The sequence below is a fragment of the Magnolia sinica genome, chromosome 18 (assembly GCF_029962835.1).
Source record: "Magnolia sinica isolate HGM2019 chromosome 18, MsV1, whole genome shotgun sequence".
NCBI lineage: Eukaryota > Viridiplantae > Streptophyta > Magnoliopsida > Magnoliales > Magnoliaceae > Magnolia > Magnolia sinica.
The window spans coordinates 70,433,655-70,452,795 of record NC_080590.1 but is presented as its reverse complement, the minus strand read 5'-3'; the positions used below and the strand labels follow the sequence as shown (position 1 = coordinate 70,452,795).

At 42.7% G+C, this 19,141-nt stretch overlaps 1 protein-coding gene and 1 non-coding gene across 2 annotated transcripts in view; one reads left to right on the top strand and one right to left on the bottom strand.

Annotated features, from left to right (window-relative positions):
* The first annotated feature begins 1,728 nt into the window (after nt 1-1,728).
* On the top strand, nt 1,729-1,835 carry LOC131234166 (small nucleolar RNA R71). Its single transcript, XR_009165574.1, has one exon. It is a non-coding gene; the product is annotated as a small nucleolar RNA R71 (small nucleolar RNA).
* Nucleotides 1,836-5,977: 4,142 nt separating this feature from the next.
* LOC131233442 (beta-glucuronosyltransferase GlcAT14B) overlaps nt 5,978-19,141 on the bottom strand; it is a 36,024-nt gene continuing 22,860 nt past the window's right edge. The window contains exon 4 of the mRNA XM_058230151.1: nt 5,978-6,652. Within this exon, the coding sequence (XP_058086134.1) occupies nt 6,132-6,652 (521 nt within the window). The 3' untranslated portion in view covers nt 5,978-6,131. The remainder of the gene's footprint in view (nt 6,653-19,141) is intronic.

Sequence of the window (19,141 nt, the reverse complement as noted above, 5' to 3'; positions counted from 1 at the left end):
AAAATGGTCTTGACTCTAGAAGAAGGAATGATGGAATGATTCGCCAACTTCTACTTATATAGTGATTGGACCCGGGCCTGTTACGCGGACCCGATAACGCAATGAATATGCTTTGCGCGCAATGGATCATATAAAGTAAATTTTGAAATATTAGTTGATCCTCCATTTAACTCAAAATAAAAGATTAAATGAAGGATCAAGGGGGCATCTGTTCAAGCATAAATTAAAGAAGAAAATTGAAGATTGGGAACCAACATACTTTGGTTGCGCGACGCACAACAGAATGAAGATCAAGGTTCATTGCGTATCGCGCAATAGAAATGTGTCCCTCGCGCAATGGGATTTGGTAATGATCTATTGCACCTCGTGCAATGGGACCCATCTTTCACACAATAAGTAGCCATTGCGCGAAATCTAGGGTTTACACATATGGTTGCCTATAAATACCCCTCTCCTCTCTTCATTTGACACATATCAAGACTCCGGGAACTAGCAGAAGACCAGAGAATTCTTCAGATCTTGCAAGGTACAAGAGGATACCTGTTGTGCAACACGCAATAGGGTGACCGCACAATGGACCTGGGGTTCATTATATGGCGCGCAACAGGGTTGTTGCTCGCACAATGACTCATTGCTTATGATTTATATATTCACAATTCTCTTAGAAGTGTTGATCGATTCAAACGAAAAAGAACTTCTAAGGGATTAGAAGATTGATCAAGGGAATACATTTTCGCACAACAACTTCTGCATTTGGAAGTTCACGCCACGAATCGAAATGCTACCGAAATTGATATTTGAATAGATTTAATTATTGTATTTTGTAACTAAACACTTTATTTTGGAATCAAGGGAAGCATAAGGATGTAAACGAATTCTAGAATTAATAAAAATATTTTGTGATGATTGTTCTTTATTCTTTCTTTGTTATTATTAAATAAGATCTCCCCTAAATAAAATACATTCATTTTTTGTCGAAACAGGTCCGAAGAGCTCAGGTTACTTATTTCACATTGCGATTTCAGATTATGGAGAGGTTGGGCTGGAAAAGTCTCTTTCTCTCTAATCATTAAGTGTGACTCAATCCTATGAATGGACTTGCTAAGGTCTTGAAATCCTTACAAAGTGTTCTAATTGAAGAGTTCTTGGTTTTGAATGTGTTTGAGAACCGGATCCTCTTGGGATCTTTGTTGATTTCTATTGGCTGATTGACCACTCCTCCAATTGAAGTTAGGATGGTTCTTCCAACTAGAGTTGTGTGTATTTGAGATGGGGGTGTTGAATGGCCTTTGATAGTTATTCATGGCATTCGATTGCTCATGTAACAACCCTTGAAAGACAGGAATGGTAGGACAATCCCATGTCAAGTGTACGTTACTGGCACAAACACCACATACAACTTCGACGGTCTCCTCAAGTTTGACCGTCTTTACCTTCTTTAGTTCCATGGCCTCAAATTTTCTTGTAAGGTTGGCCACCCTTGCACTTTTGTCGTCCTCTTCCCACAAAACGTATATTCCTCCATTTTATCTTGATTAATTGGGCCTAGAAGTTGAGGCTTTTGAGGAGGTGTCCTATGACTGGGCATTCTTAGCAAGTAGATCAAAATAGTCCTACGTGTCATCAACAACTTTATTCATAAACTCCCCATTGCACATCATCTCTACGAATTGGCACATGGGTGAAGTCAGTCCATCATAGAAAAAGCTTATGACACGCCATATTTTATAGCCATGATGGGGGCAAGAGTTTAGAAGATCCTTGAATCTCTCCCAACAGTAGAAAAAGGTCTCTTCCTCTTTTTGGGAGAAATTCATGATCACTCTCCTCAATGTGTTGGTCTTGTGAACCGCGAAGAACTTTTTAAGGAACTCCTAGGTCATCTCAGGCCAAGTCTCTATTGATCTTACTCGAAGGGCATGTAACCATGACTTAACCCTTCTCTTTCAAAGAGAAAGGGAATAATTTAAGCCTTATGGTGTCATCAGATACATTCGGGAAGTGCAAGGTTGCTATTATCTCATCAAATTCTTTGAGATGTAGATATGGACTTTCAGAATGAAGCCCATGAAACTTCGGAAGTAGTTGGATCACTCCTGGTTTAAAATCCACGTTTCTTACATTGTGTGGAAACACTATGCGTGAAGGTGTACTTGCCCTTGCTGGTTGGAGATAGTCTCTCAATGTTCTTGGTGCAGGGGCATTGTGCACCTCATCTCATCTTGGTGTCCCTCAACTGGTTGGTGCAGTTGATTCATAGCCATAGTTTCTGTCAACTCGGGTGATCTTAAATGATATCTAATCCAGTGATGGATAGGCAATCCTTCGACCAATCCTCCACTTAAGAGTCATAGAGTATTGTCATGGACCCACTTGGTCATGAAACACTCTCAGCCCTCAAGTTCTAAAACTAAAATCTAACAAGAAACTACAGAAATAAGAAATCCAAAAATAGAAGTTGGAAAGGAGTTACCGAATTAGGAGTGCTATGTTAGTTGCTAAAAAACAGAAAAACAGATTAGTTTTAAAAACACAACAGAAACAAATCCTAATCCTATAATAATTCCAACACTAATCAATTTTAGAAAAACACAACCAAAGTCCCTGGCAATGGCACAAAAAATTTGTTCACAACACCAATCGCAGGGCTTGATTGTAGTAATAACTCGGTGAGACCGAGATCGAATCCACAAGGACTTACCTGTACATATTTCGAAAATAACTAGAACTAGAACTAGTGATCTAAAATCTGAAATTTTAGAGAAAAATTGATGTAAATTGAATCTATCAAAGTAATGGAAAATATAACGCTAAGGATTCACTTATAGTTATTATGATGCTACTTGATTCAATAGAAACACAACTGAAATCAAAGTCCTATTCTATCCAATTGGAAGATGGAGCAATTAAATTATAATGTGATGCTGAATTTCATTGAATTATTTCACACATGAAGCACTAGTCTCATGATCGCAGGGAATTTATGTATCAATCATGCCTATGTATGATGGTGGATCACGAATTTTATCTATCACACGATTGTAAAATGAATAAGAAGATATCAAAAGCTTCCCGAGCATCTATTGTAATTTCAGTCACAATAAATCATAGAAAACTGAAAATATTCCTTCATTCAAACTAGAAATCAATGAAAGTTCAATATAAACTTGAATCAAAGTATAATAAGCATCAAAATAAACTACAAGCTTCATCTCTTAGCTTTAACTAAGATATTAACTAACCAAAGATATGATTAAGCTAAAACTCATAAAGAAAAACATGAAAAACTAAGGAAGAAGAAAGAACTCCTTGGAAGCTGCTACACCCTTGGCTCTACTCCTCTAAACCTAATTCGTTCTTAGAATTCCTTGGCGTACCCAAATATATAGGTTTTGTTCGGCCGACTTTGAAAGTTGCCTCAATTTTACTCACTCTGTGCACCTTTGTTGGCACTTCGATGCCATCGAAGTTCTGTGTTCGGGTTAAATTCGAATTGGAAACTTCATACCAATCGCATTGCGTAAGTCTTTGATGTCATCGAACAGGTGTTGATGTCATCGAACAATTTCTCGATGCAATCAGAAATGGTCCAAAACTGTCTAGCAAGTTAAGTTTGAAAATATGGAAATTCTCCATGTCATCGAACTTATGCTTCGATAGAATCGAAGGGTCTTCAATGGAATCGAACTTTGTCTCGGAATACAAGATGATTACATCTGTGTTAGCGCAACCGTACTTTAATCCATGGAAATGTTTGTCACAATCAAAGTGTTAAAATAAAATAAAATTAAAAAAACTTAATTGGTAGAAGGATAACCCAAGGGGAGTTATGAACCTTCGATTTCCTCCAAAATCATAAATTAAATGTGGGACAGCTGACATGAACCTTCGGTGTTAGCTTGATTGTCCCGAAATGCAAGATGATTACATTTGTGTTAGCGCAACCATACTTCAATCCATAGAAAAGTTTATTACAATCAAAGTGTTAAAATAAAAGACTTGATTGGTAGAAGGATAGCCTAGGTGGTTCTAGTTCGGGACACCTATAAACTTAATACATTTGTAATGTGTGAGATCCGTAAAGCCGCAAAATGCACATGCAACTGCCCGTTACAAATGACATGTCTTACAAGCAATGCTATGGGATCGTGCAACATTGAGAATTACCTTTACATATATCACTAGGTTATCCTTGTAAGGCCGTATAAAGTGTAGGGGCTCTAACCATAAAAAATTTAGACTCACAAACATAACCTCTGTTAAAAGGGGGCATCCGTAGACTCCCCACTTTAAAATGAGAGGTAATTTTGCCCGTCGACTTTAGTGGGCCCCAACTGAGGTAGTTTTACAGCTAAAAGCACACCCCGGAGGTGTCCACCTCATCTTATCAGCCAAAGCCAAGGTGCGCAAGTAACAAAAAGGTGAGGGAGCGATGCTGCAAGCTCACCCGTCGAGCATGTTACATTAAAAAAAATGAGCCAATACCAATCTAGGTTTACCCATAGACCATAGTAAATTAATATCCTATATACGATGGTGTAAGGATGGTTCTTAAACCCTATGCAATAAGGCTAGGTGTTGTTTATTTACTTTTTGCTTGTCTGGAATCTTAAACTCCGTGAAGCATGACTAAATGCAACAATGTCAAAACTCTGCTAGATCCCCCTTAAAAACCAAAAAATCTAATAAAATAGAGAGGTGTTTTGTATGGGCAAAAACGGGTGCCTAATCCTTTCCTTTTCTTTAACAATATTCTTACCCAGGATCTATAGACCAACTGCATGAGTCACTTAAATTGAGATAGGACGATTGTTAAGCGATTTTACAATTTCTAGCCTACTGTAAAGCCTAAACTTCATTTGGCTAGTGATTCCTCAAAGTCAAACACATTTTAATCTACAAGTTAACTTCATATTTCAATCAAACCCAAATAAAAATGAAAAAGCCAAGAAAATGAGGGCATCATTCCGCTGTACATGTTCATGCAAGCGTTCATAGTTTCTGATGGCAGGCATTCAATCCATGTTGTTTCACGTGTTGTGGGCGGCATGAGTTTTCGGATCTGCTTGATTTCTAGTGTCCTGTCTTATCATGAGGTCCAGAAACTAGCGGACGGAGTGGATTTCTTACGGGCATGTCTACGGGTCCCATGTAGCTTCCAACCACAGGAACTTCCGAGGTCATCCAGGCAATCCGTGTCATTTGTTCTGGTTGAGAGTCCAATCATCAATCAAGACCATCCATTATGTCCACCCAATTTTCATAGGCCACCTCACAACTATACGGACTGGTTGACTATAACATTCCGATCAGACTGAATTGTGAGGACCGTTTATAAAAATAGGTACAATTAGCATTTTGAACCATACATTTGGTAGGACCTATACTAGGTTGCTTGAAGTATTAAGAAATCACTTCCATCAGATGATCCTAACCATCATATTTTCAACTTTGATATGAATGGCTATAAGAAAGAAGACCAACACTTGGACGGTTAGGATCATCCAATGTGTATGATATTTGGATTGAGACTCATGAAGATTCAAAAGGAAATAATGGACGGCCAAGATTGATTGATCGGGCGTTCCACGATTCCAAATGCAAATCAATAGAGAAATTTGAGTCCTCCCAGGATGACAAGAAAATGAGAAGGAATTTTTCTTGAAACCATATAATAATTCTCTATAACCAACTCTCCCATACACCCAAATCCATAGCTCAACTGGCGGACTGAGTGGAGATAACTCGTTTCAACACATGAAGTCTTGGTATCGATCCCTAGTGGGGGTAGCTAACATAGAGGGGGTGTGTACTTACAAGCTAACCGTTAAAAAAAAAAAAAAAACTCTCCCACATTGGAAACGATTTCCGTGCACGCAGTGTGCACCGAGAGTCAGTGCGACCACTATCTCCCACCGTACAAACATGTTGGCTGGGAATCCAAAAAAACGTATATCAGATCATACTTTAATTTGGATTTGTTAGAATATGTTTTGGATTCCTGCCTATCGTATTAAATGGTCGGAGATAAGTGTCTACTGACTCTTGGTGCAGACAGTGTGCACACAATGCTTTCACTGGTTTTTTTTTTTAAGAGTAGACATTTTTAAAAAATAATAAAAATAAAAAAGTCATCCACATTGCCTTCTTTTGAAATTTCTCTTATTTAGCATCTTTGCTATCAAAACTTTCAGTCTCCTTGCACCAGCTCCAGGCTTCAGAACTCCCAACTCCTCACCCCTACCAAAATCTGTGCACCTCCCGGAGCTCTCTCCCCTCCCTAAACACCACCCACCAAACGCGAATAGCCCGTCCCGCTTTCTGAGCAATTCACGGTCAATCCTGTCAAGCACTGGGTCGTCTTTCTTGAACTTGCGAGAAAATGGGGCATTGCTTAAGATTATTCTCCTGTAATCTTTCAATCCGAGTGACCTCGGGTGCTGCTTAGGTGGTGTGTCCCATGCAATGTAGTGGAGATCGTGATTGACGGTTGTGTTCTTGTAATCGTTGGAGTTGCAGATGAGTGTTTGGAAGTAGCCCTCGGGAGATGATACGAAGTTCGTATAGTAAAGAAGGAGAGTTCTTGGGAGATTGTCCCACCCCACTACACTGTACTCCGAAAAAGATCTTGATAATATCATCCAAGCCGAACCTGTATACGGGGAGACTAATAAATCAGAATTGATCATGTGATGTCATTACATCTATATGAATGTATGCGTTGGATGAGATCCAGAACTGGTATCCGGTAAATCTTAGGTGCATATAAATTGCAGCGTATTTAAATATGAGTGTACATATATTCAATGGTCATATAGTGCACCATAACCTTAATTAGAGCTAATGGTATGTCTTTCTAACTTTATTTTATTTGAAAAGGAGTTATCTTTGGTTATAAATAAAAGATTTTAAAGGTAGAGTAAAAAAATAATAATTTAAGTTTCTCTCTTGTTTTCTATTATCTCTTGTTTCCTGCTTGGTCTCTTATTTTCCCATCCTCTTCTTTCCAATTCGGTCTCTTCTTTCTTATTCCCACACTAATTATGGGAGAATACATTTGAAGAATGGTCCGGATTGTTGAGGATTTTTTCTGCAGAATCACACAAATCTAGATCTAGGATATCAATTCAATAGTAACAAGCCATCACAGAAGAACACAAAAATTTAACATGGAAAATCCTTGTGGGAAAAAACCACGGCATAAAGCGACAGAAATCCACTATGAAAAGAAAATTACAAGAGAGAGGACTTACCCGATTTGAACAACCTCTAATCTCACCCTTGCTACACCCTTTGATAACCCTAAAACCCTTGGAAAACTTTTAGAAAGCTTTAGAATACATTAGAATAGCCCTAGGGACCCCTATTTATAGTTTAGGAAATTTCCCTTTCGCACCCTTGCGAAACTGCCTCAAATATCCGCAGTCTGCACAAGATTCGGACTCGAATTTGCGTAACCTCGACTAGTCGAAGGATGACCTCGACTGGTCGAGCAACCCGCTTGACCGATCGAGCCTGACCCTCGACTGGTCGAGCTTAACGGACACCCAAAAGACGAGCTCATTGGACTTTGAGTCGAGCGGGCCTCGACCGGTCGAGTGGACCCTCGATTGGTCGAGTGGTCCGCTCAACCGGTCGAGCAGCGGACTATCTTGAAGACTTTCTGATAACAATCTCCACCAAGTTTTCAATCATCAACCGTGTAGCTGCTTGACCTCTTCTCTTATTTCAGCATTGCATCATAGCTTCAATCAACGCTTCTCGTGCACACTCCATCCTTCTTTTACGTCATCGCCAAGCCCAGAGAAGTTGCACAGAACTTGAACTTCTTTGTAGGAACGACCTTAGTGAGCATATCTATTGGATTCATGCTGGTGTGAATCTTTTCCAGTGTGATGCCTCCTTCCTCAAGTACTTGTTGGATAAAGTGGTGACGAACATCAATGTGTTTAGTACATGAGTGATAAACAGAGTTTTTAGCCAAATTGATAGCGCTCTCGCTATCACAGTTAACCAGCATGGCCTCCTGCTGAAGTCCCAACTGATTTATCATGTTTCTGAGCCAAACACCTTCTTTAAATGCTTCCGTTACTGCCATATATTCTGCTTCGGTAGTGGAAAAAGTCACCATGGACTAAAGATTTGACATCCAACTGATTGCTCCACCCGAAAGTACAAACGAGTATCCTGAAGTAGACTTCTTGGAATCTATACTGCCTACGTAGTCAGAATCCACATACCCTACCAACTTTGTCCCTGTTTTCTCAAAAGTTAAGACGTAGTCTTTCGTACCTCGAATGTATCGAAGTAGCCATTTCACTGCTTCCTAATGTTGCTTACAAAGTTTGACATGTATTTGCTCACAACATTGACTGCTTGTGAAATATCCGGTTTCGTACAGACCATGACATACATTAAACTACCAACCACATTCGAATAGAGCACATGAGACATAACCTGCTTTTCCTCATTGTTCTGAGGGAAACTTGAAGTGAGTCGCGTGGGGAACGCTCATCGGCTTTACCTGATCCATCCCATACTTGATCAATACCTTTTCAAGATATTTTGTCTGTGATAACCAAAGCCTGCTCATTTTCCTGTCTCTATGAATATCTATGCCGAGAACCCTCTTTGCAGCCCCTAGAGCTTTTATCTCGAATATCTCTGATAACTGAGTCTTCAGTACGTTGATTTCAAACATATCATGATAGGCGATTAATATATCATTAACATACAGTACTAGGATGATGAATTTTCCATCACTCAGTGTCTTGTAATAGACACAGTGATTGCATTCACTCCGAGTAAATTTGTAACTCACCATGAAATAATCAAATTTTTTATACCACTGCTTAGGCGACTGTTTCAGGCCGTACAACGACCTTATTAACCTGTAAATCTTTTTCTCTGCCCCTTTAACTTCGTAGCCCTCTAATTGCTTCATGTAGATCTGCTCTTCCAATTCCCCGTGGAGGAATGCAGTCTTCACATCCATCTGTTCCAGCTCAAGATCGTATTGGGCAACCAGTGCCAACACTAATCTGATAAATACCTGCTTAACCACTTGTGCGAATATCTCTGTGAAGTCGATTCCTTCTCTCTGAGTATAACTCTTCACTACCAACCTTGCTTTGTATATATCCTATTCCCTTTTGAATAACCACTTGCATCTGATCGCTTTTCGGCCCACGGGAAGCTCCACCAGTTCCTATGTGTGATTTTTGTGCAACGAGTCCATCTCATCGTCCATAGCCGTCTTTTACTTTTCTGCGTTAGGCTCATCAAGAGCCTCCTGAATGGTAGACAGGTCTCCCTCATCTGTAATGAGGGCATATGCAATATTAGAGTCGTCCCTGTATCTTGCCAGTAACCTGCGATCACGCGGTGGATTCCTTCTCACAGGTAGCTGGTCCACCTGATTCTATACCTCTGTCTTCGCACTTGTCTCTGTCTGAGTATTATCTATGTCAATATGGACATTTATGATCACTCTTTCTGGTTCATCTTGCTCCTTTTGATCATTCTTGTGAAATATGGAGCTTTCATCGAATCTGACGTCACGACTAGTGATGACCTTGCGTGTAACCTTGTCGAATATCCTGTAACTTTTTACACCAATGTCATAGCCAACAAAGATATACTTTTTGGCCCTATGATTTAACTTATCTTTCTCAACTGACGGTACATGAGAGTAAGCCTTACAACCAAATATGCGTAGATCTGAGTAGTCGATTTCCTGACCACTCCATACTCTCTGGGATTTTACATTCAATTGTCATTGAAGGAGACTGGTTTACCAAATAACAAGCCGTGTTAACGGCCTCGGTCCATAGGTCCTTGCCTAACGCAACATTACTTAACATGCATCTGGCCATCTCCAGGAGAGTCCGATTCATTCGCTCAGCCACACTGTTTTACTCGGGGCTGTGGCGCACTGTGTTGTGCCTAATGATCCATTCATCCTTGCAATAATCATTAAACTCAGTGGAAGTGAATTCTCCACCATTGTTAGTCCTTAAAACCTTTATTTTTTGCCCTGATTGTTTTTCCACCATTGCCTTCCATTGTTTGAATATGGTGAAAACTTCGGATTTACGTTTCATGAAGTAAATCCAAACTTTCCTAAAGTAGTCGTTAATGAATGAAACAAACCATGATGACCCTTCAATGGAAACTTCTGGCGATGGTCGCCATACGTCAGAGTACACATAATCAAGAACTCCCTTACAAACATGTTTTCCAGATTTTAAAGACAGTGTAGACTGTTTACCATATATACAATGCTCGCATATATCTAAATCAGAATTTTTAAAAGCTGGAATCAAACATCGATTAGAAAGTACCTTCATGCCTCGCTCGCTCATGTGGCCCGGACGAGCATGCCACATACATAGAGACGTGAAGTCTGCAATAGCTGTTGCCGCTCTACCTGCTGAAGTCCTCCCAATCAATCTGTAAAGGTTTCTGTGCCTCTGCGCTCTTATAACCACTAGTGCCCCTTTTGAAACTTTAAGGACACCATTAATATCGGAGAACTTACACCCTATAGCCTCGAGTGCACCAAGAGAAATCAGACTTTTCTTCATATCAGGAACGTGCCTGACGTCAGTCAAGGTACGCTCCATCCCATCAAATATCCTGATGCTCACCATGGCAATAGCCACAACATCATAGGCATTGTCATTACCCATATAAACTTGTTCACCATCACATTCCTTGTAACTGACGAACCAACTCCGATGAGGAGTCATGTGATATGACGCTCCTGTATTTAGGATCCACTCATCTGCATGATTGTCGTGAACATGTTCGATCATGGACACAGACAGAACTTCACCACCACTTGTCTCTTCATCAGATGTGACAACATTGGCCTCCTTGGAAGAATCCGCTGAATTTTCTTTCTTCATTTTAGGATTTCTACAATCCTTCTTCATGTGTCCAGACAACCCCCAATTCCAACACTTTAATTTTCCTTTGCTATTGCCCTTAGATTTGGATCTAGGCCTTGAGGATCCTGTACCTCGCTTAGAATCTCTGCCCTTCGTAATCAGTACATCGGAAGATGCCCCCATGTCGTCGTTTAGCTTTCTCATAGTCTTCCCTTGGAGGGCTGAGATAATGATGTCAATACTCAGGATTTTATTTGCGGTGCATGCAGGAAGAGAATTCAACAATATACATGCCTGTTCCTCATCTTTGACCACTTCCTCTATATCCAGCAATTTGCATATCAATTTATTAAAGTTGCTGATATGGGCTTCTAGATCTCCACCCTCTGCCATCTTGAAGGTATAACACTATAGCTTCAAGTGTAGGCAATTTTCAGAGGACTTCTTTACATAGATATTCTCTAACTTCGCCTACAAACTAGCTGCAGTTTTCTCCCTCAAAACATTATAAAGAACCTCATCCGTGAGATATAAACGGATAGAAGCTAAAGCATTACTATCAAGGTTTTCCCATTCATCATCTTTCATGGTGGATTTTCGCTTCTCAAGAGCTTTAATCTTTCCTTGCTTGGTTAACAAGCTAATCATCTTAACCTTCCATAACTCAAAATTATTTTTACCTAATTACTTCTCAATATCAAACTTGCCGTTTCCCATTATTACTCATCCTGCAGATTCAGATATGTGCCCCAACGATTGCTCTGATACCACTTGCTAGGGATTTTTTCTGCGGAATCACACAGATCTACATCTAGGATAGCAATTCAATAGTAACAAGCAATCACAGAAGAACACAAAAATTTAACATGGAAAAACCTTGTGGGAAAAAAACTATGGCACAAAGTGACAGAAATCCACTATGAAAAGAAAATTACAAGAGAGAGGACTTACCCAATTCGAACAACCTCGAATCTCACCCTTGCTACACCTTTTGATAACCCTAGAATCCTTTAGGAACCCTTGGAAAACTTTTAGAAAGCTTTAGAATACACTAGAATAGCCATAGGGACCCCTATTTATAGTTTAGGAAACTTCCCTTTCGTACCCTTGCGAAACCGCCTCAAATATCTGCAGTCCGCACAAGATCTAGACTCGAATCTGCATAACCTCGACTGGTCGAAGGATGACCTCGACTGGTCGAGCCTGACGGACACCCAAAAGACGAGCTCACTAGACTTTGAGTCGAGCGGGCCTCGACCGGTCGAGTGGACCTTCGATTGGTCGAGTGGTCCGCTCGACCGGTCGAGCAACGAACTGTCTTGAAGACTTTTTGACAACACGGATCATATCTATGAAGATGTTTGGGATCATGCACATAGAGCATGACAGAGAATTATTGCTGGCCTTGTATTAAATGGTTGTATAAAAACATTATTAAAAGCGTAAGATACATAAAACGGCCATCCTGACTGGGAAATATACCAAACCTTGAGAAGAATGTCACCACCCTACTATGAAGATTTTACAAAATTATTTTATGGATGGAAACTCGACCATAATTTAAAAAGTTGAAGAAACAGGACTCAACTGAGTCGACTCAGCTCGATTAGATTTTATCATGACTCAAGAAAAATTCAGATCCAGTTACGAATCAGAGCCTAGTAAAACTCGTGAAAAACTTACCACAAGGCAAACGACAATGAATTAAACCAAAAAAGAAAGAAAAAAAAGAAAAGAAAAGAAAAGCCACCACTTGATAAAACTTGAATGGACTCAGATTCACAAATTGACACTGTTTATATATTACAAGTGGATATGGTACGTGCAACACGCATATAGAGAGCAGTGGTTTGCGAAGTTCAAGGGTCACTTACATGGAACATTCAATCCATACAAAAGGTGGTGCTTATCATAAACAACACCTGGCACAACACTTGACCAAATCACTCATGGCCACACCTATACATTAGCGGTCTATTGATTTAGACATTGTCGCTGGCCTGATGATCAGTATGCCATCCTAATTTCTGCAAAGGCGGTCTTTATGATTTGGATGTTCCTAAGTTACACATTTGATGGAAAGGAGTGCCGTTGTGTATGAAGCGAGGCAAACAATTTCATTAATTAAGATTAGTGAAAAGTTTTTATTTTATTTATTTATTTTTTTTAATGAGCCACTGCGCGCGGCCTTCTCAACCATCCTAAAAAATTCCTTAGATATTACCACCTATAGTCCGTGGATTTTTATTTTTTTTTTGTGAAATCCAAGAAATGTCCATTTGCCTATTTCTAAATATACTGAAAAATGGTCATAAAAGGTGTCAATTGTGAATATCGATATGTACCGTTCAAGAGTACATAGGCAATTATCTGAACCATTCCAAGATAGTGAATAATAATCTAGACATTCAACACTAAGTGACTAGTTATTTTAGATGGATAATTATCTACACCGTTTAAAAATACATAGATAGTGTTGATGCAGTTTTCGGCTCACCTCCCTTTTTGCTTTCGAGTACCTGGTGCCTGCACAAGAGGAGGACAAAGGAGACCCTAGCTAGTTCAGAGGACCCTCTGATGCCTAAGTCAGGCTTGGAATCTGGATCTAACGATAAAGGTTTAGGGGTGAGAAATGGATGTCTCGTACCTTTCACCGTGGGTAGGCTCTCTATTTATAGAGGTAATGCAATCTCGTGGTGTATAGAACTTTCCATGAAGGGGATTGATTGTTATTTATGACGATCCCGAGATCTTCGATCTCCTAGATTTCTAGAATCGGATATTATTCTCCGAGTATTTCCGAAGAGGATCTTGATACCGTGCCAACTCCTTGGCTCGACTCCAAGCGTCCAGATGTGACCGATTGACGGAACTCAGCCTATCGTCAGCTGATCTCAGACTATCGGCATGTTCGGACGGCTTATGCTCGTTGACTCGCTTTCTGCCAAACCGTGGTTGACTGTGGATGGATAGCCTTTGATCGGCTATCGGCTGAGGTATAGTTGAATCCATAATCGACATATTGCTGACTGATGGCCGACCCATGGCCGACCTAGAAGATAGATTGGACTGAGGTTAATCCAAGGTCTGGTCGGCCTGTGCTTGATTAATAGCCGACCCATGAATTGGGTCGGTGTGAGGGACCCTTTGAATGCCCTTGAAGGTGTATCAGCCTCCTTAGAGGTCTTGCCTTATGGCTCCGGACATGTGGGCCTCGGATAGGCTCAGCGCCTGGTAAATCTAGGCCACGTCTCTTCTTTCGACTTTCTGGACATGTGGGCCTTGGTCAAGCTCGACACCGAGTGAGTTCGGGCCATGTTAGCAAAGTTGGTCCATTCCATAACCGAGTTATTGACTTGTCATATTTTTCCACCAACAGTGAGCCCCCTTACTCCTTGTGCCGACCTATAGAGGCCGAGGAGTAGATCGGTGTTGGGTCGGATTATGCATAGTCTGAACTTATGATGGAGCAGTTATTCTTGGTATGACAGCTAGCTCGAATACCGAAGTGGACTCCCGCGTCCTGAACACATGTCGGTTCAGTTCTGGAGGCCGCACAGCGGGAGGTCGTTGTTTCAGTGGCAGGGCGAATGAGTGGTGGACGCGTGGCAGGGCGTTTGATGATGGATCTGTATAGCGTGTGGTGTGGCGCCACGTGTTGGACTAAGGCGCTCGAGGGGGCGTTGAGTCGGCTTCTCCTTTAATGCGGGTGCTACGTGGCATGGCTATAAAAGGATCGCCCTAGCCCCCAAATCGGCCCCATTTCTGCGCTTCTTTTCTCCTATTTTCTGTCCTTTCGCTTTCTCTACCCTCTTTGCCTTTTCCGACCGTCATTATAAACTCCATTGAGCATTTTTCTCCCTCTCTTTCATTTAATTTTGAACAATGTCAGGCTCTGTAAGCCCTCAGAAGGGAGTATACAGTGACGAGGGCGGAATGAGCAGCTTTTGGGCCGCTTCAGAACCACCCTCTCGTTACCAGGGGAGATGGTGGCCGGTGTTGATTCCGCATTCCGGCATTCGCAAAGGGTGATGGAGTTCCTGGCGCAGAGGCCGGTGACATCTGTTGGGAAGTTTGACTCGTCTCTTAGGCGGGGGGCAGTGATTGAAACTGCTTCAAGCAGGCCCAACCCCCCTAATGTGGACAAGGATGACGAAGCCGATGAAGCCGACGAACGGAAAAAGCTTCGGCTGATGAAGGATCAAGGGGGCCATTACCCTTAGTTTTGACTGAGGATGACCTACTTTGGATTCGAGTCGGATATCATATTCATGTCTCTATCGGCCTTAGCCTTCCTCGGCCAGGGGCAATCACGATTTTTCAGGTAGCACTATAGTGCGGCCTCCGTTTACCGCTACAAGAGATTGCTCGGCGTCTTCTGGGCTCTCTTGGTTTAGCTCCGGGGCAAATAGTTCCAAACAGGTGAGGGACTTGTTCAGTTATGCAGTCCTGTGGGCTGAGATGGATCAGCCAGCGTGACCATAAACGAATTCCTCCATCTGTACCAAGTGCGGCTGAATCCTCAGCAGCCCGGTTGGTATTACTTCTGCTCTTGGCAGAAGAAAGGAGGAGCGCTGATAATTGACCCTCCTTCCTCCAACAAACACTGGAGGGATTGGTGGTTCTAGGCTTGCGGTCGCTGGGAGATGGCCAGGTCGGAGCCATTCATACCTTTTGTTCCCTGGGCTTTTTCCGAGCCAGGTGACTTAGCATTTATTATTTTTCCTTCTTAATTAGTGGAACCTTTTTAATGTGTCCTCTGACCGTCTGTGCTCCTTCAGTCCTCCCCGCACACCGTTTAGGAGTTGGACTAAGCTTGGAGGCTCGAATCAAGGATCTGAGAGCGCTGGATCCGGAGATGAGGTCTTGTAAAAGACTTCTCCAACTAGAGCGCCTTTTTGAGTCGGGCTTGGATTCAGCCCCGGTGGGTACGATCCATAGCTAAGCGGTAGTACTTATCATATTTTTTTATTTACTGACACTTATATCTTGCTTCTGATGCAGAGATGTTTGAGGCTCGGCCAACCCTTCGTCCTACTTCCAGGATAAAGGCTCCTCGTCAGTGCGAGCCTCGAGTCGATACTCGACCCTCAAAGAGGTAGAGGGCGGCCTCCAAGAGCCAGGGGAAGGTCGTCGCTCCTCATCCGACCGTCATAGAAGTTGCGGACGAGGGTATGGAGGTGGCGGAGGTGGTTCCACCTGAGCCTTGGGAGGTTCCTGAGCTAGGACCTGTTGCAGAATAAGTCCTTAAGAGGAGAGAGGAAGTGGAAGGGGATAAGTCCCCCAGCGGAGAGGCAGCCGAGGGAGAAAGGATGAGCTTCCTTCGTAGCGTCGAAGGGATTCTCCATTGGGCGAGTCGCCAAGGGATCGAGGAGGGTTTCACTGACCTCTTCGAGTCTTCCATGGAACGAACGCTCGCCAAGATGACAAGGATACTCCTTGAGGTAAGAGCAAAATCCTTTGTTTTTCATTCGGCTTCCTTGTTAGATGGTGATATTATTATTATTATTATTATTTTATTATTATTATTATTATTATTTTTTTGCAGTTCGCGCTGTGTGCGCTGAAGGCCCGCGCTGAGCTGTCTAAGGCCAATGAGCGTGTGAATGATACTGAGGCTCGGCTAGTGACCGTCGAGGCTCGAGTCACCACTGTAATGGCCGATCTGTCTTTGGCAATTGCGTCCCTTGATGAGGCCGCGATGGAAAATACTCGCTCGGCCTTGCGATTGGAAGAGGTCAGGGAGGCATACGATAAATGCCACGCTGAGTACGTCCGAGCTTGCGAAGTGGCAAACCGGCTCAGAACGGAGACCAAGGCCGCTCTTCTCATTGCGCAAAACAAGGCACAGGAACAGGGACGGGTGGAGGTTGTGGATGCCTTTCTCTCGTCCTAATCTTTCATGGTGGAGCAGGATCATCTCTACCAAGACGGTTACGCTGAGTACGTGAAATTTATGAGGGAGAGCTCTCCTCAGCTCGACCTCTCTGGCTTTGACGAGAGCGGGTCAGGATCTGGTGAGCCGGGCGACGAGGGGGACGCCAATCCCAAGGCTGAGTCGGCTGCAGTTAGCCCTTCGGCGGTCGTAGTTGATCCTAAGGCAACTTTCGAGGTTGCTCCTGAGTTGGCTCCTGATAAAGCGGCCGAGCCATGAAGTTGAATTTACAGAGCAAAATTCCTTTCTGCTCCCCTTTTTAAACTTAAGGCACTTCGAGCGTGTCAGCACCAAGCTCGAGAGCATCTGCAACCCCGGGCGTCGCTGACCCTCAACACATGCATTTCATGCCTTTCTTTCTCTATTAATGTAATATTTATGTACATGATGATATGCTCCTGATATAAATCTTATTCTGATCAATGAATACACTTTTTCTTTGCATGCAATTGTCTGATTTATATGGTTGTGAATTTTTTGCATGTTTATCAATAGAACTCGAGCGATCTTTGTTTGTCGACCAATTTAGGGATAGTAGATCTTGAGATGCTCGGCATTCCAAGGGTGAGGCAGTAGTTGGCCAGTTAAGTCTTCCAGTCGATATGTGTTAGGTCGGATGGTGTTCACAATCATGTAAGGTCCTTCCCAATTGGGCCCTAACATGCCTACGCTGACCTCTTTAGTGTTCTGGAATGTCTTTCAAAGGACCAAGTCCCCAACTCGGAATCTTCTTACTTTAACTCGGACGTTGTAGAATCGTGACACTTGCTGTTGACGGACGATCGTCTGGAGCCGATCCTGTTCTCTACGTTCTTCCAAGAGATCGAGGCCGAGCGCCAAGAGTTCTTCGTTGTCTTGTTCATCGAATGAGCTTATTCTAGCGGTCGGCAGTCCGATCTTAATCGAGGTGACGGCTTCTAACCCATATGCCAAAGAGAATAAGGTCTCCCCTTTTGTGGTCCGGGCTGTAGTTTGGTAGGCCCATAAAACTTTAGGAAGTTCCTCGGCCCAAGCTCCTTTGGCTCGGTCGAGCTTAGTTCGGAGATGCTGTTTAATGATCTTGTTGACGACTTCGACTGCCCATTCGCCTGAGGATGACGCGGGGACGAACATACGTTTCTGATTCTGAGGTTCTCGCACATCTCTCAGTACTGCTTATTGTCGAACTGTTTCCCGTTGTTGGAGATAATGGTCCGAGGCATGTTAAATCGATAGATGATGTTTTTCCAAACAAAGTCTGTGATTTTTTACTCGGTTATCTTGACCAACGGTTCAGCTTTTGCCCACTTGGTGAAGTAGTCTACAGCAATAACAGCGAACTTTATTTGATCCTTTCCCGTAGGAAAAGGTTCGATGATGTCGATCCCCCACTGAGCAAAAGGCCATGGGCCAACCATAGGGGTAACCTCTTTGGGCGGTTGTCAAGGGATGGTCAAGAACCTTTGGCATTTGTCACAACTCTGGATGAGCTTCCAGGCATCATACTGGATGGTCAGCTAGTAATACCCTTGCTGTATTACCTTATGAGCCAAGGATCGTCCTTCAGAGTGATTTCCGTAGATGCCTTCGTGTATCTTCGTTAGGACGTAGCAGAGGCACGTAGTATCCTTTCTTGTATAGTATCCTGTTAAGCAAAGTATAATGAGTGGCTCGGGTCTTGAGTCATCGAGCTTCGGCCCGGTCTTCCGGTAATTCATCTGTTTTGAGGTAGCGAATGATAGGATCAACCCAAGAGGGTTCCGAATCAATGGGGAGTACGGTCGCAGCCACAGTTTTGTCGATGCTTGGTTTGGCAACGTACTCAATCGGGACGGACCTAAGGATCTCATCTTTGTCGGCTGTAGCGAGCTTAGACAGTAAGTCGGCTTGGGCATTCTTTGCTCGCGAGATTTAGATGACGGCACAATGTTGAAAACCACCGATAAGTTCCTTTACTTTTTAGAGGTAAGCCTTTAGCCGCTCTTTCCTGGTCTGGTAGACATTGGCTATTTGATTGACAACTAATTGTGAGTCGCTGTATATAATGAGGTGAGTGACCCCTAAGCTGGCCGCTAAACGGAGTCTGAGGAGCAGTGCTTCATATTCCGCTATGTTGTTAGAAGCTTGAAATCCGATTCTCAAGGCATACTGCATGCATGTATGATCGGGAGTTTCCAGGACGACCCCTGCCCCACTTGCCTTAGAGTTGGATGACCCGTCGACATAAAGTCGCCAATGGGGTCGGTTGGGTAGGGTAGCGGAATTGGACTGTTCTGAATTCGGAGCATCAGACGAGCTTTCAGGTGGATCGACCTGGTGAGGATCAGTCACAATT